This window comes from Aulonocara sp. 'chitande type north' Nkhata Bay, linkage group LG1, assembly GCF_057382095.1.
Source record: "Aulonocara sp. 'chitande type north' Nkhata Bay isolate Kocher_YH1m ecotype deep benthic linkage group LG1, A_spYH_male_GT1.1, whole genome shotgun sequence".
NCBI lineage: Eukaryota > Metazoa > Chordata > Actinopteri > Cichliformes > Cichlidae > Aulonocara > Aulonocara sp. 'chitande type north' Nkhata Bay.
In genome coordinates, this window is record NC_141344.1 from 18,044,942 (window position 1) to 18,059,655 (window position 14,714).

The 14,714-nt window shown below is 38.8% G+C and overlaps 3 protein-coding genes across 3 annotated transcripts; all 3 read right to left on the reverse strand.

The window, feature by feature from the left end:
- Window positions 1–342: 342 nt before the first annotated feature.
- On the reverse strand, window positions 343–3,845 carry cyba (cytochrome b-245, alpha polypeptide). The gene is made up of 6 exons (XM_086286230.1): window positions 3,668–3,845; window positions 3,333–3,402; window positions 1,800–1,874; window positions 1,629–1,712; window positions 1,418–1,499; window positions 343–1,010 (listed from the first exon to the last, which is right to left on the reverse strand). Exons 1-6 carry the CDS (start codon window positions 3,723–3,725, stop codon window positions 819–821), a joined length of 561 nt encoding a protein of 186 aa, XP_086142356.1. The 5' UTR covers window positions 3,726–3,845; the 3' UTR covers window positions 343–818.
- A 367-nt stretch (window positions 3,846–4,212) lies between these two features.
- On the reverse strand, window positions 4,213–10,100 carry mvda (mevalonate (diphospho) decarboxylase a). Its single transcript, XM_086286235.1, has 10 exons — window positions 9,578–10,100; window positions 9,284–9,354; window positions 8,003–8,117; window positions 7,762–7,908; window positions 7,442–7,641; window positions 7,245–7,319; window positions 6,909–7,127; window positions 6,389–6,504; window positions 5,174–5,282; window positions 4,213–4,778 (listed from the first exon to the last, which is right to left on the reverse strand). Exons 1-10 carry the CDS (start codon window positions 9,651–9,653, stop codon window positions 4,698–4,700), a joined length of 1,209 nt encoding a protein of 402 aa, XP_086142361.1. The 5' UTR covers window positions 9,654–10,100; the 3' UTR covers window positions 4,213–4,697.
- A 469-nt stretch (window positions 10,101–10,569) lies between these two features.
- pdcd5 (programmed cell death 5) lies at window positions 10,570–14,106 on the reverse strand. The gene is made up of 6 exons (XM_086286251.1): window positions 13,911–14,106; window positions 12,754–12,791; window positions 12,201–12,262; window positions 12,016–12,107; window positions 11,228–11,299; window positions 10,570–11,141 (listed from the first exon to the last, which is right to left on the reverse strand). Exons 1-6 carry the CDS (start codon window positions 13,974–13,976, stop codon window positions 11,094–11,096), a joined length of 378 nt encoding a protein of 125 aa, XP_086142377.1. The 5' UTR covers window positions 13,977–14,106; the 3' UTR covers window positions 10,570–11,093.
- Window positions 14,107–14,714: the final 608 nt, after the last annotated feature.

Sequence of the window (14,714 nt, forward strand, 5' to 3'; positions counted from 1 at the left end):
TAGCCAGCTGCCTGACAGGTCAGCTGTGACACACACACACACACACACAAAAACATGAGGGGTAACAAAAGATATAATACAATACATAAACATGCAGAACTTGTCTGACAACCAGCACCTAAACCAAAGGAATGATCCTAAGATTTTTTTCCCTTTGTAAGCCAACAATTGATGGCAATATGACAAAAATGCAGAAGAAAGAAACAGCTGAGGCAAGAAAGGGAAATTCTGACATATTGAAATTGTGTACATTTGCAAAATGGGGAAGTTGCATTGCTTAAAATAATTTACCACAGAAACCTTGTAGAATAGAGATTTAAAGAATACGCCTACAACACATAATGAGTCAAAGGATAAAATGAGTTTATTTACAACACAGTGAAAATGCTAGCAAAAAGTTTAATAAATGGCTTAATGTCAGCCAGATACAGTCAAAAACAGCAGGTCAATTTATTCCTGTTAAACAGCATTGGGATGAGCTGCTTTTTAAGAAATACGTAAAGGGTTAAAACACAGTGTAATTATTTTGGATGCAGAACAACTTAAAACAAATTGACAATATTTGTTAGCGGATGACACTTAGCAGCTACAGTGTTTACATTTATATTCTGTTGTCTGATTTTTCTTTCTTCATTGAACAAATTATTTCCTTCATTTTCTCCTCCCATTTTTCTTAGTTGAGTTGAGTTAAGGAGGTGTGTGTCTAACTTGTTGCCCGGTCAACAGAAACACTAAACTTCAGAAAAACGTTGTTCATCCAGAGTTACACAATCCAGTAAACTCCAACTGTAACTGGTTATGGACTGAAGCTATACTGCTTATTCATCATCAGTAACAGACATGGGGTTGTCATAGGCTGATTTTTCAAGGTCGCCTGCTTGTTTCCTGCGCATCTCTGGAGGAGGTCTTGGTGGTGGATTCTGAGGAGGATTCTTGATGCTCTGTGCAACTGGTTTTCGGGTCTCCTTCCGTGGAAGAATGGGCTCCCAATGCTCGCCTCGTATAGCGGCCTACAAAGCAAGAAGATGACAAATCAACAATGACTGGCTTGTGGATGATTAAGTTAAGCATGACTGAACGTTACTGTTCAAGTCTGAAAATTAGGAAGATTATTATTACTGGTCCTTTTCTTTGACACTCACAGTAGTTTAGAAAATATAAAAATAAACAGTGCAACCTCGAAAGCTTCCACAGAGATCCACAGAGGTGTTGAGGAATTCAGTCACACCCCTAACTGTTCAGATTTCATAACTACATCTTTCAACAGAGGTGCCAGTAACGAAACAACCTGTTCCTTGTTGCTATTTCCTTGTTTCCACTAACTGGCCAGTTCCTGCTTCAGTTAACAACTTTATCAAAAAGTTATTTAACTTGCTGGACAAAAGAAAAATAAATGCGTTAAAAGCTGCAAACTTACTGCAAGGTAGATGAGGCTGGCAATGCCAAGGCAGACACATCCGAGAACAGTGGCAAGCATAAAACCTCCAGGTACACAGATGCTGAGGGAAAAAAACAAAAACAAAGGAATTTGATGACAAAAGACAAAATAAACCAAGTCATAATTCTTGACTAATCGACAGTGATAGAAAGCTGTTTGGCAAAGATAGCAGCTGAGATAAGGAACTCACGCAGCATGTAAGAATGCCCTGACATAGTAGTTCCTGGTCAGTGGTCCAAAGGCTTTTACGCACACAGTGAAGCAGTACTGGCCTCTGAGAGAAATTAAGACACAACCATGAGCAACTTAGAACTTGTCCATTAAAGTCCATCACACATCCAAATGAATAGTGTTTGCTTACGTTCTCTCCACACTCGTGCCCTTGGCCCTCTTGCTTCTGGGATACTCAAGTAGACACACAAACACCCCAGCAGCACTAGTTATCTGTCAAGGTGTTTTCTTTAAAATAATGTTCTTTATTTACATGCAAAGTGTCACACAGACATAAAAACAGAAACAATATATCATCATCAGTAAACACAGTGCACTAAGTCAACAGGACCAAAAGAAGTCAGATAAGAATGCTCACTGAGATAAGTCTGAGAAGTGAAATTGAGATAAACACTGGTGACGCTGAGCGGTTCAGCAGGCAAAGACAATAATGAATGAGAGCATTGTTTCTAATACAAAAGAGAATATGTCCATTATTTCATAAGAATAGCTACTGGGGGGAAAAGAAAGTACTTTCCCATGTTGTATTTTTGCCATTAATGAATAAAAAGAAATAATGTTCTTGCATGTCAGTGTGAACATTGTTAAGCACAGCATCAGTTAAATCCATAATACTAGAACATTTGGTCAGGTTTGATGTTAACTTGCTGCATAATTGTGCTTAACATACTGTGTGATGCATCATATACATTTGACAGTTATTGTATTAATAACACTCATTCAACTGCTTGTCAATAAAAACACCAATTCAGTCACTAATGAGGCCGGAACAAAATGCCTTTTGACATATATTAATAACTTTAAATAAGCCTTAGAGAGAAAGAAAATTCACCCACTGAGCTGCGAAAACACTTCCTGATGGAAAAGATAGGAGAGGAATGGCTGCACTGATTGAGCAACAATGCAATAGAAACTAAAATGACATGTTGTGCAGAGAAGGATCTCTGAGCACAAAATCTGTCAAAGAAAAAGCAAATGGTCGTCAGCAGCTTTAGACCACACGGGCTTCAATTTGTGCAGCTAAGAAAAGTAAACAGAGCACACAGTGGGCCCATGAGTGGACATGCATGGCTGGAAAAAACATATTGCCTGGTTGATTGGCGATGACTCTCTTTCTGCAGCATTTAGATGGTGGGGTCAAAATTTGGCACATCATTTAACGAATCGTTACTGTTTTAGTATAATTTGAATGTAACAGCAGAGTATTGTTGATGAGCATATGTGTCCCTGCATGGCTACAGTGTAATTGCTCATTTCACTTGGGCAGTGCACTACGCAGTCTCAGACTGGTTTCTTGAACTTAAAATGGCCTCCACAATCACCACACCTCAATCCAACAGAGCCTGTTTAAGATGTAGTGGAGGACAGATGAATCACATCATCTGTTCTATCACGTCAATACAGACCAGAAAGCTAAAGGCTCTAGTATTAGCTGTGTAGCCTATAATGTATTTACTTGTTATAAGTATGTCAGCTTCCTGTATGCAAACTGTAGCCTGAATACATACTTTATATCAGTTCTAATCGAGATTTTTGTGACGTAAATAACATCTGTACTTTATTTTAAGTTATTTAGCATATTATTATTTCTACAACACAGAAAAAGCTTAATAATCCAAAAATCCAGACACAATTAAAAAATACAACTGAAAATAAAGGATACACTGCATAAGCAGCAAACTGCCACCCTCTGAACAGTCCAGCAACGCCTACGATTCCTCCTGTGAGGAGAACTGAAAGAAGAAAACAGGAAGATAAGATTAAAATTATACACTCCAGCAGACTGCACAAACAAAGAGATGGTAAACTGTGCTTTATTATGTTGTCAGAAACACTCTGTAAATGAGCTAGACAAGAGGCTAAAAGTATAATTCCCTTTGAAAATATTCTGTTTGAATTAAACCGCTCATGTAACCGAATAAGACAAGAAACACGCTAAATACCGCCCCCCCCCCCCCCCCTCCTTTCCCTCCATAATAATAAAGTTTTCATACTCACTTAGACCCGACGCCAAAGCCTGCTCATTAGCCCACATCGCCCACTCAATCTTCCCCATTATGTTAACCTAACAGCACCTCTGCAACCTCCTGGAGCTCCTCCGGCGTGGATTACCGACGGTGATAATAGTTTCTACAAGGAAGAAAATGTATTTACGAGATTTGAGGGGTGCAGGAGGGCAGGTCAGAGGGCGAGGCTTGTTCTGCCTTAGCCAATCTCCGTTTCAAGCGTCATGTCCGAAAAAAATGCAGCGCTACAGCGGAAGAGGAAGAACCGAAAACTCCTGGCAGGTAACACAAGGAAAAGAAAGACCGGCTTTATCCCAAGATATTCACACTGTGATTGTTGACTGTGGCGGTGATTGTTAGGTTACCGGAATTTGTAAAAGTTTTGTTTTTTTCCTTATCTATTATTTGCTGTCCTTTTTGCTGCTTCTGTACCAGAATTATGAGTCAATCTTTTAAAGTTCTGAGATTGAATAGAGAATTATTTTTTCATCTGGATGAGAATCGGATGATGACAAAAATCACAAACAACAAATGAAATCTTGACCAAAATATATTTTATTGTGTGCCATTGACATTGAATTGACATGAATTAAATATGCACTGTTGATCGGAAATGGTGATTAACAAGAAGAAACAAAAAACTGTACAGACAATGATTTGATCAGACAGGTCAGAGAACAATGGGTCAGCTCCAGTCTCCGGTCCGATCTGTATTTATGACTCAGTGCATTGCTCACTGCAAGAGTTTCCACTTATTTACTACCAGAGAGTCAAGGCAGTATCAGTGTTTATCTACCTACAGACACACAGAAATGATTAAAGCTATGAAAGAACACAAAGGAGTAATGATGATATGAAAAGAGACCAAACAGGACAGTTTAATATTTAAAGGGAGACGTATCATCTTCCGCTCTTGTGAGGAAGGTGTCTGGTATTGCTGCGATAAAAGTTGTATGCAACTAAGTCACATCGGCTTTCCTGTTGCTCAGTAGAACTCGCTCCTTTAGGGCTGCAGGAGGAAATCACATTGTTTTCTTGGGAAAACCATCAGATAAAAGCAGGTGCTGAGTAGGATCCTCTACAACACGCGGGCCTGGTCCAGCCTTGAAGACAATACAAGAAGATGAAACAACAGATTAATTATGTGTGTCTGAGTGTTCACAGCTTCAAAATTATACAATTATTCTTTCCACTTGGAAACGTTAGCTTTTCAAATGAAGCACTCACTGGTCAAAGGTTCAGATAACTGTCATGGTCTTTCAGTGCCCTAGTTAAATGGACCAATGCAAGACTATGTTTCATAACAGCATGTTGAAAGGTATTGCATAGACACATCTGAACCTTCTTGCAATCCTACAGCAGACACATCACTGCAGTTTTGTGCAGCATAGATGGATCATTTAAATCTAAAACCTCTGTATCTTTCAGCTGCTGTTTAAAGTAAGCCTATAATACAAAGTTGGAGTAATTGCTTGTGTGGATAAATATGAGTGAATACCTTAGTACTAATTATGTAGTTTATTCCCTTTGGCATGGGTTCCAGACCAATACCTTGCTTCAGCTCCTCAGAAAGAGAAGCACAGTTGACTGGAAGACCCTTAATAAAGCTGCAGAGAGGAAAGAAGCACTCAGTGACACATTTTAAAAAGGACTGAAGGCCAATACACCTTAATAAGCAAAAATACAAGTCTACCATTTGTTCTAAAACATTATTCAACATTAAGATGCAACATTAAGTCCTCTGTGGAAGTCCATTTAGCAGCATTTGCAGGTTCAGGTCTTCATAGACATTTCAGATTTATTCTTCTAGGCAGGTTTTTTCTAGCTCAGGCTATTTCTGTGTTTTCAGGTTGTGTGCAATTTGAAGCAGGTTATCTTCATGTTCCCTTTCTGAAATCTTTACATCCCTGCGTCTTCATGTCCCTTCTGTGGAGAAAGACCCCAATAGTATGCAAGCATCCTGATTCACTTGCCTTCAGCAAGATAATAAGCAGTGCCTGGTATTGGTCAGAAATAGTGGTCTGCTCAGGGAGTTAAGTGTGTGGATCATTTGACCAGTAAGTTGGCTGTCTTTCCAACAGGTTTTCACAACAACTTGAGGACCTCTGAGGTTCAGTCAGAGCAGACCTTTCTTGCTTGATCACTTATTTTGGTTGGATGGCAAGGTAACTTCTGGTAAATATCTTCTAGAGATGTTAATCTACTGAGTACAATGCACTTTTGGGAACACTCAAAACCTCAGAAATGGTGTTCTTGACCAGTTTTGTGGGCAGTTTTTACAGAGTTTCCTGGACTTTGGGCCTTAATACAATATGATTTGTTAGACTTTCTTTACAGGCACATGCCTTGGTAAGCTGTGCTCAAATCATTTAGGTTTCCACAGTTATGTTGTAGACACGTGTCAAAAATAATTAAAGCAAACAGGATGCACCTGATCAAAATGTTGAATGCAACAGCAAAGGGTTTAAACACCTTGGTAAGAACTGATTTCAGTTCTTGATTTTTAACAAACCAAAACAAGTTTCACTTTCACAAATTTCAGAGTAGGTTAATGGGCAAAAGGCCTGCTTTATCAGCTTTAGATTACACGAAAAGACCTAATACTTTCCACTGTATATATCTATATATATGCATTTAAATGTTGATTTTTCAGGATTAATTAATTGCTATAGACGGATTTTAAAGGGAATGAGCTTAACATCCTTCAACTTACTCTGCTCCGTTGGTTTCTGGGGGAAAGAAATATTGAACCATGTGCACAAACTCAGGAACGTGCTGCTGTAAAGTGAAGATCACAGCATTGGGCCCTGCATCAAAAGTGTAGGCTACCTATAAAGATAATAAACAGAATGTGACTATTGCAGAAAAAATGAGATTTTCCTGTCTCCAGTTTAAAACCATCACACATCTTTCACATCTTCTTTACGGCATCATAAAAAAATGCATTATTTTAACACATGAGGAAATTAAGTTTTCTTTATTTCATTGAAAGCATGGCATGGTGTTGAGTGATGGACTGGCAACATGTCCACTGTTAAACTAAACTCTCGCCCTATATCAGCTGGGACAGGCACCTGTGACCCCAAGTTGGATGAGTGGTTAAGAAAAATCAATTTCATGGAAAAACAATAAAATAAAATGTAAATAAGGGAATGGAAATACAAATATGTATAAATAAATAAAGTCCAGTGCCCAGATATTTCTCCCATAATGTCACTGTAAAAGCTGCTCACCCTCGTCTCCCCGTAATGCTTGTTGTAACGATGGACCAAACTGATGATCTGCTGCGAAACATGATTGAGGTAGAAGATAGGGGGGTACGTGTCGAGGCAGGTGGCATGAAACTGGTTACTATCCTTCATGGTTAGTTCAGCAAATGCTGCAAAGTCCTTTTTTCGTATTGCTTCAGTCATCTCTACCATCCGGCCTGGGACAACAGATTCAGCGCGGTGCTAACACAGGCACAGGTATGACAGTCAGACATGTGTTGTATTAGTGAGCTGGGTTTAAATAAAGTGCCAATCAATATACATTAAAATTCTGACATTTACAGTATAAGGTGAACACACCTTTAATAGGCAGCTTGTTTTTACACTGGTTTGCATTCCAGAGGTGCTGCCAACTGGCTTCCGCTCTGCACTGGCCTGTGACAGAAGTGCATCAAATTGATGTAACTTTTGCATTCCTGCATTTGTAAAAGCGCAAATTCATCAGTATTATTTTCACTTATTTAGTGTCACTCTTCTATACCCACAATCAGACCTACCACTAGTACAAGGATTCTGAGCTCAGGCCAGTGAGTCTCTGGCTCCACCTGCTGGGCTAAACTGTCCTTCCCATCCTCTTTGTTTCCCATGATCCACTGGACGAAACCTCCATACATGCTCCGGCATGCGCTGCCAGAGCCTTGACGAGCAATCCCAGACAACTCTCCTTCTACTCCAAACACCCGAGCCAGAGAGTAAACTGTGCCACAGAACAGTCAAAAAAAACAAAGACACTGGGACTAAGTGAAGCAATATCAACTATAAGAAAGATGGAGAAGGAGATGTTAGCAAAAGTGAATTATAGCACAGACAAGCTCACCCAGGCAAGCAAATCCAGCTGCTGAAGAGGCGAGTCCAGCAGCAGTGGGGAAGTTGTTAACTGAGCAAATGTGGACTTTGTGTGACAAACTAGCTGAATCCACGCCAGAGTCTCCATCATTACGCCTCTTCCGTGCCAATCGTCGAACTAAACATAAAGAAAAAAGAAAGAAAACTACATTGTAGTATGCACTCCTTTCTGTCTGCTCTATGATTTTACAAATATAATGCACAACACTCACTCTCTCTCAGACAGGACTGCAGTCTGGGATGGGTTATGTCCTCCTCTTTACCGTTGAGCCATATTCGATCCTCCTGAAATGATCTGCTGGTTGCAACTGTAGTGGTTGTTTTCAGCTAAGCAGAAGAAGAAAGGAAGGTACGTCGGTATCAAGCTGCATTTACAGTGGTGTGCAAAAATCTTGAACCATCCCTCATTTTTTTCTATTATGTTTCCAAGAACCAGACCTTTTTGTAGTTTTTTAAGAGTGCTCGAGAGCAATAGTTCTCCAGGCATTCTGAAGTTCTTTCAAAGTTTTACTTTGGACATTGGATGCTTTTATACACATTTTTAGTCCAGTCCTTGTACCTAACCACTTATAGAGGGATCTGTTTTTGTTTATTAAGCCACTTAAAACTGATTTATCAATCACTCAAGCATAAAAAGGCACCTGACTCAAGGGATGAACCAGTGTTATGTCCATACATAACAGACCAATTAGCCAAACCAATTTTAAATTGTATCTTTAAGAACTTTGTTACTTCAGCCATTCCAAAACATTTCGTGATTTCTTTAGGTAAAGCTACATAAAATATAAAAATGTATTTTTGCACCAATAAGATGATTCCCAAAGCGTTATTTGCCAAAAGCATGTCTCATCATGGGTGTGCAGTGTGTTCTTCAAAAAGGACCAAAGAACTGACAGATCTTTACAGAGAACAGAACAAAAAAGCAGCAAACATGCAAAGAAGAGCAAAAGAGAAACTAGAGAAATAATGGTGCTGTATGTAGTAGTGTATGTTATTACTAATATAACATAATATCCAACTTGAAGCCCGGAGACATGTGAAAAGCACAAAACACAGTGTATGTCTGTGTATCCCAGTTTCAAGGGACAGTGCAAAAGTGATGCCAATCGTCTGTAATCTGAGTAACAGAGAATTTCTTCCAGATTGTCACAATACTTTCCCCCCCAATATTCATTTAGTAGAATATCTAATAGACGTGAACAGGTAAAGTTTAATATAACTGTGTTCACACTGCAAATACTAAAACAGCAGATAAATATTTAAAGTTTGTCTAGCAATCCTAATTGAGACTAACAGTAATGTTATGACATAATATTCTCTTAACAGTCTATTTTATAGAGACTTTGGCTCCATTCAGTGAACTCTTACTGCCACAGCAGCAGTTTATTCTGCAGCTCTCGACAGGGAAACACGACGAAATGAGAAAACATAGAGAAAGAGTGTTTTTTTTTACAGACACAGGCTTCGTGAGGATTTCGTTTTAATTAACATACCTGGTCTTGATGCAATGTGACGCTCAACGATGAGTTAATGGGTAGAATTATGTCTTCATTTCTCTTGCCCCCTGAAAAGTAAGAAGGCTTTAACACGGAGTCCTCAACCGAGGTGTCATCAGCCTGATATTAGGATAAAATATAAATAGACTCGAGAGTAATTCAGACCTTTAATAGCCAATATTCAGTCAGACATTAACACACAGGCACTGTCGATTCAGTTTTACTTGAGTCCAAATGATACAACCGTAACAAAACAATGCTAACTCAAACACAAGTCCAGGTGATACTTACAGTATTTAATGACAGCTATATTCACTGGAGCGGTACATGTAACTATATGTGGCTGCTCAGTTCTGTCCTCCGGCATGGCTCTGCATATACACTAATAAAAAGACTACCTGAATGTTTTTTAAAACACACTGTACAACCCTCTCCCCGAGTTTAGCACTCTCAGCGTGGCTGCCTGCACCTTACTGTAGCGTTTCCTAGCAGACTCACCGGATTGGTTAGTGATGAACATGTGACTAACCCGAGCACCAATCAGAGTCGGGCTGAGTGTACTGAACTCTAAATAGCCAATAAGAAATCATCTGACCACGGTCGTGTGAAAATGAGGCAAGCGTAAGACCAACCCAGACCCCTGTCGTCGGTGTTAGGGTTTATTCAAGTCAACGCAATTTTGAATTATAAACGCAATATGAATTAAAAATCTTAATAAGTGCTCAGGCAGGAAATGACTATTGTGAATTAGAGATAAGCTGCAGGATTTAGTGCTGAAAAGGTACTCGGTTATTGTATTTGACATGTAATGAACAACTGAGGTACATTAAATGCTTTCTTATACTGTACATCATTATTGGTACTGACCCCGATAAAAACAGTTCTGTCAGTATGGTGACTACAGTGATTTCGGACAGACTTTTATAGAGATAATAAAGTATATTAATATAAAACAAATTTCCTCATTTTGCATTTTATTTCAAAAGTTGTTGGATACATTTGGCAGTCTGTTAACTCCTGCTTCTGAATTGAATGTCAAAATGTGAACTTATTTATAAAGCAAAAAGTCCAGAGTCAATTATCCACCTCCATAGACTGACAGTCTACCTTTGTATGGTGGGGACGTTACTGTGTATTGATATTGTGATATTTGATGTTCAAGTCAGTGGAATACAATTTGTGTTTAATTCTAAATGGAAACTTAAAAAAAAAAAAGAAAGATTTAACACTCATTTAAATGGTGAAGGACAATTTTAGAAACAGTCCACTAATAAGGAAAAACATTTCAATTTAAGGCTCATTTAATTATATGTGAACCCTCAAGGTACACATCAGCAACAAGAATCCTAGAATAACAGCTAATGGGATAGTAGCCTAGATGGCAATTAAAGAGTAGACCCACATAAAATGCATTAACATCAGTATCATCTGCATTTTAACTAGTTTCTAATGTTTGAAGAAAATGCATGAACGGTGGTGAAAATAAAGGAAACTACTGAGATGGACTAGGAGAGTCAAACAGTGCCATGAGCTGTCAGATAAGCAGTAAAAATTTGTAGCATCTAGATTGAAGAGTTTACAAAATAAAATGTTAATTGACATTGTGTTCAACAATCCCACCAAATGCTGCAATATCAAAGTCCTTGTTTTCCATCTTGGTTGGTAGTTTCCAAAGACACACAGAAGCTAGTGTGGCATCTCAGGGTTCAGCTAACAGGAACACACTAGTCAGCGATCCTGTCAGAGTCCCAGCAAAGCATGTCAACTGCTCTGATTTGGTTGCTCATTCCAGAGCTCCTGTTGAAAGTTAATAGTCGTCCTCATCATCCGAGTCCATCACCCTCCGTCTGTTGAACTGTCAAGTAGAGTGTATTAGAAATGTAATACATATAAATTACAGGAAAAAAAATCAAATGTATGTGACATTTCAGAGAAACTTACTGTAACGGTTGTCTTTTTTTCTGTTTGTTGACTGACTTTTTCTAGGATCTCGATCAAGCCTGATTCTGTAATCTGACAAAAGTGGAAATGAGTTTATTCAATATGTTTTGCTAGAAGCATTCAAAGTTAAAGTCATTTGAGGAAAAAAAGAGTTTTGAGAGGAATGCATAGTGAAAAACTACATACACTCTTGCTGCTTAAATGAACTTAAATGATCGTCAGTCGTGTGACCACCTCTGAAAGCAGAAGTTTGGCACTTTGCTGGCACCATGCAGGCACCTTGCAGTTGAGTTAACTGCAAACTCCACTGTACACCACTGTGGGCGATCGTGGCTCAAGAGTTGGGAGTTCGCCTTGTAATCGGAAGGTTGCCGGTTCGAGCCTCGGCTTGGATAGTCTCGGTCGTTGTGTCCTTGGGCAAGACACTTCACCCGTTGCCTACTGGTGGTGGTCAGAGGGCCCGGTGGCGCCAGTGTCCGGCAGCCTCGCCTCTGTCAGTGCGCCCCAGGGTGGCTGTGGCTACAATGTAGCTTGCCATCACCAGTGTGTGAATGGGTGGATGACTGGATATGTAAAGCGCTTTGGGGTCCTTAGGGACTAGTAAAGCGCTATATAAATACAGGCCATTTACCATTTACACGGAAATATTATAGTGCTAAATCTGCCTGGCAACTATAGCTTGGCTGAAGGTGGTTTTACAAGATACTGAATGGTGGGGTGTATTTAGTTTTTCATAGGATCGCAGAGAGTGCTGTGAAAACTTTTTCCCCATGTCTGTACTTTCTTACCTTTCCTCCCAGCTTTCCAAAACGAGCCATTTGAATGAGATAGTTTTCAACTGCATTTGCCTTTTCTGGCTTCACCAAGGCAAGATTGCTCACTAAAAAATAAAATACAATGAGACAGCACTATTAATTTCCAAAGAGGAGTTTTATTAGGATGAAGGATATACAGTATATGAAACCACACTTACATCTCGCACGGGCAGACTGGTCTAGAACTTGAGCCAATATGGAGTTCCTCATATCTGTTTCTCTGTAATTAGAAAACAATTACATTGGTCAACTGAGACCAACTAAAAGAAAACAAAAAGATACTGCATTTATATAGAAGTTAAGCAGTAAGAATACCAGGTTGGTCAGCTACACTGAGAGTTTAGATATTACATATATGTCAAAAACTTTCAGTGCTGGCTCACAGCGGCTCATCTAATTGTTGGGGTTTCTCCGTATTAATGTAATGGGTCTATACCTTACAATAATAAGCACCTTGAGGTGACTGTTGTTGTAATTTGGCACTATATAAATAAGACTGAGTTAAATAGGAAAAAATATATTCAACTGAAGGTATATATACACATTTCTGCTGTATGGAAATATTTTAGTTCAGTTACAAAAAAAGTGCAATACTTAAGGCATATAACAGTTAGTCTTTAAAAAAAAACAGTCCTTTATGCAAGTACAAGTACTATAAACAGGAAAAATTCAGCTAAAGTAGTTTCTTTTTTGATCAATTACACATCGTACCTTTGTTTGGCCTCCTCTGCTTGCTGATTATTACCTTCCTGGAAGTATACAGGACAGCACCATTAAATACAGATTTTATTTATACATTCAGCTAACTGGTAGACATTTTATTTTATTCCATCCACCAATCAAACAGTACTTTAATGTTGGTAATGGTGAAAATTTGATAAAGTAACTTATTCGCTGTTATTTTCAGGTCTGACGATACAAGAAGGACCATGAGAGCAATCTCTTCGGTTATGTTTTCAAGTTTCTTCGTTTTGTTTTTAAAAATTCTATATTTTACTTAAACCAGTATAGCAAAGTATACCATAATGGCTTATCTTTAATCGAGTTTGTAAATTTGTTGCTTTGGATATTTTTTTAATGGTAGGTACTCTAGAAAATGAATTAAAGTCCAGTATGTTCTCTATTTTGTAACAAATAAAGTTAGACTACTGTCAACAAACAAACAAAACTCATATGACAGATTTATATATAGGCACATTCAGTGAAAAGTTCCAATTACAGTCTTCTTGAGGTAAGTTGGATATCATCAATGAGATTTAAAACCCACTGATCACTGTATTTTTTGAGGTCACAAAAAGACATAAAATAGAAATTTATGAGTGTCAAATATTTTCAAAAACAATGACAGAAACCCAGACACGTGAGGACTCTCTAATCACTGCACTGCATGTGAATTAGTATAAATACTTATTTCTGACATATGGTAATGTATTAGACTATTGACAGTTCACCAAACACGTCAGAAATTGCTGCCGCTTACTCACATGCTGTGCTAATGTCAAAGTTTAGATAAACACACACACACAAATTATCTGTAGAAAGGAGGAAGCATAACGACCACTCCATCAGTAGCAAGTCTAAAAATTTGTTCAATTTTGTTCCAACAAGCCAGCGCTTTGATTTTCAGAGGGGTAAGCGCTGACTGATACAAAGCTAGCACTATGGTGATGTTAACACATCTAGATGAGGAAGCAAATATCATCTGCACCAAACATGAGGCTCATTAAGTTAGCTGTGTATATCCCTTAAGTTAGAGTTAAGTGGTGGTTTGTTTTTGTTTTAGCTACACTAGCTAGCAGTATACTGAACTCAGCATCTCCATATAAGGCGGGTGAAACCATGCTTTCCGGTGCCTATTCGGTTCTTACCCCTTGCTTTGCCTGTAGCTCCGCCATTCTTTGCCGCCTAATCGCCTCTAATTCTTCGTCTGCCATTTTTTATAACCGTAATATTGACCTAAAAGTCAAAACTGGGATGGTGTATCGCAATAAAATTCCCACTAAACTGCTATCACAGGCTAGGCCCAGCCTAACTGAAGGAAGGATAATCGACGTCAGAAAAACAGATCCGACAGGCTCGATCAATCAATGAGAGAGTCAGGCTCACTCAGTCGTGCACTGTATCATTATGCCTCTGAAGTTATATATTTTATTCTCCCAAGTCTTAATAATAATAATAATAATGGATTGGATTTATATAGCGCTTTTCAAGGCACCCAAAGTGCTTTACAATGCCACTATTCATTCACATTCACACACTGGTGGAAGCAGCTACGGTTGTAGCCACAGCTGCCCTGGGGCAGACTGACAGGAGCGAGGCTGCCATATCGCGCCATCGGCCCCTCTGGCCAACACCAGTAGGCGGTAGGGTAAAGTGTCTTGGCAATCATTATAACATTTTTTCCCAGGAAGTCCGTTTGATTTCTCTCCAAAATATAAGGTTAGGGTAGCGCTGTGGCCAAAGTTACCACCAATAATTACTTATACCTCATAGGGGTAATACTGAAAGAAGGATCTCTAACTGGAAATATGAAAAATCTTAACTTTATCCTACAGCGATTTGTATGGTTCTTGTGATGATATACTCTCAGGTTTCACAGGACCTGGAGGGGTTTCTTGAAGGTTACTGTCTTTTTAAAGGCAGTGCACATGTAACACAATTGATCAATCAAT

Excerpts from the sequence above, each read along its gene's own strand:
- mvda (XM_086286235.1), bottom strand. The coding sequence starts at position 9,653 with ATGCCGGAGGACAGAACTGAGCAGCCACATATAGTTACATGTACCGCT. Across the intron at positions 8,118-9,283 it reads TCACATTGCATCAAGACCAG|CTGAAAACAACCACTACAGT; the intron begins GTATGTTAATTA and ends TCTTCTGCTTAG. Across the intron at positions 6,505-6,908 it reads AGCATTACGGGGAGACGAGG|GTAGCCTACACTTTTGATGC; the intron begins GTGAGCAGCTTT and ends TTATCTTTATAG.
- cyba (XM_086286230.1), bottom strand. The coding sequence starts at position 3,725 with ATGGGGAAGATTGAGTGGGCGATGTGGGCTAATGAGCAGGCTTTGGCG. Across the intron at positions 1,713-1,799 it reads GGCACGAGTGTGGAGAGAAC|AGGCCAGTACTGCTTCACTG; the intron begins GTAAGCAAACAC and ends AATTTCTCTCAG. Across the intron at positions 1,500-1,628 it reads AGGGCATTCTTACATGCTGC|CATCTGTGTACCTGGAGGTT; the intron begins GTGAGTTCCTTA and ends TTTTTCCCTCAG.
- pdcd5 (XM_086286251.1), bottom strand. The coding sequence starts at position 13,976 with ATGGCAGACGAAGAATTAGAGGCGATTAGGCGGCAAAGAATGGCGGAG. Across the intron at positions 12,263-12,753 it reads GCAGAGGAGGCCAAACAAAG|AGAAACAGATATGAGGAACT; the intron begins GTACGATGTGTA and ends TTCTAATTACAG. Across the intron at positions 11,142-11,227 it reads AAAAAAAGACAACCGTTACA|TTCAACAGACGGAGGGTGAT; the intron begins GTAAGTTTCTCT and ends TCTACTTGACAG.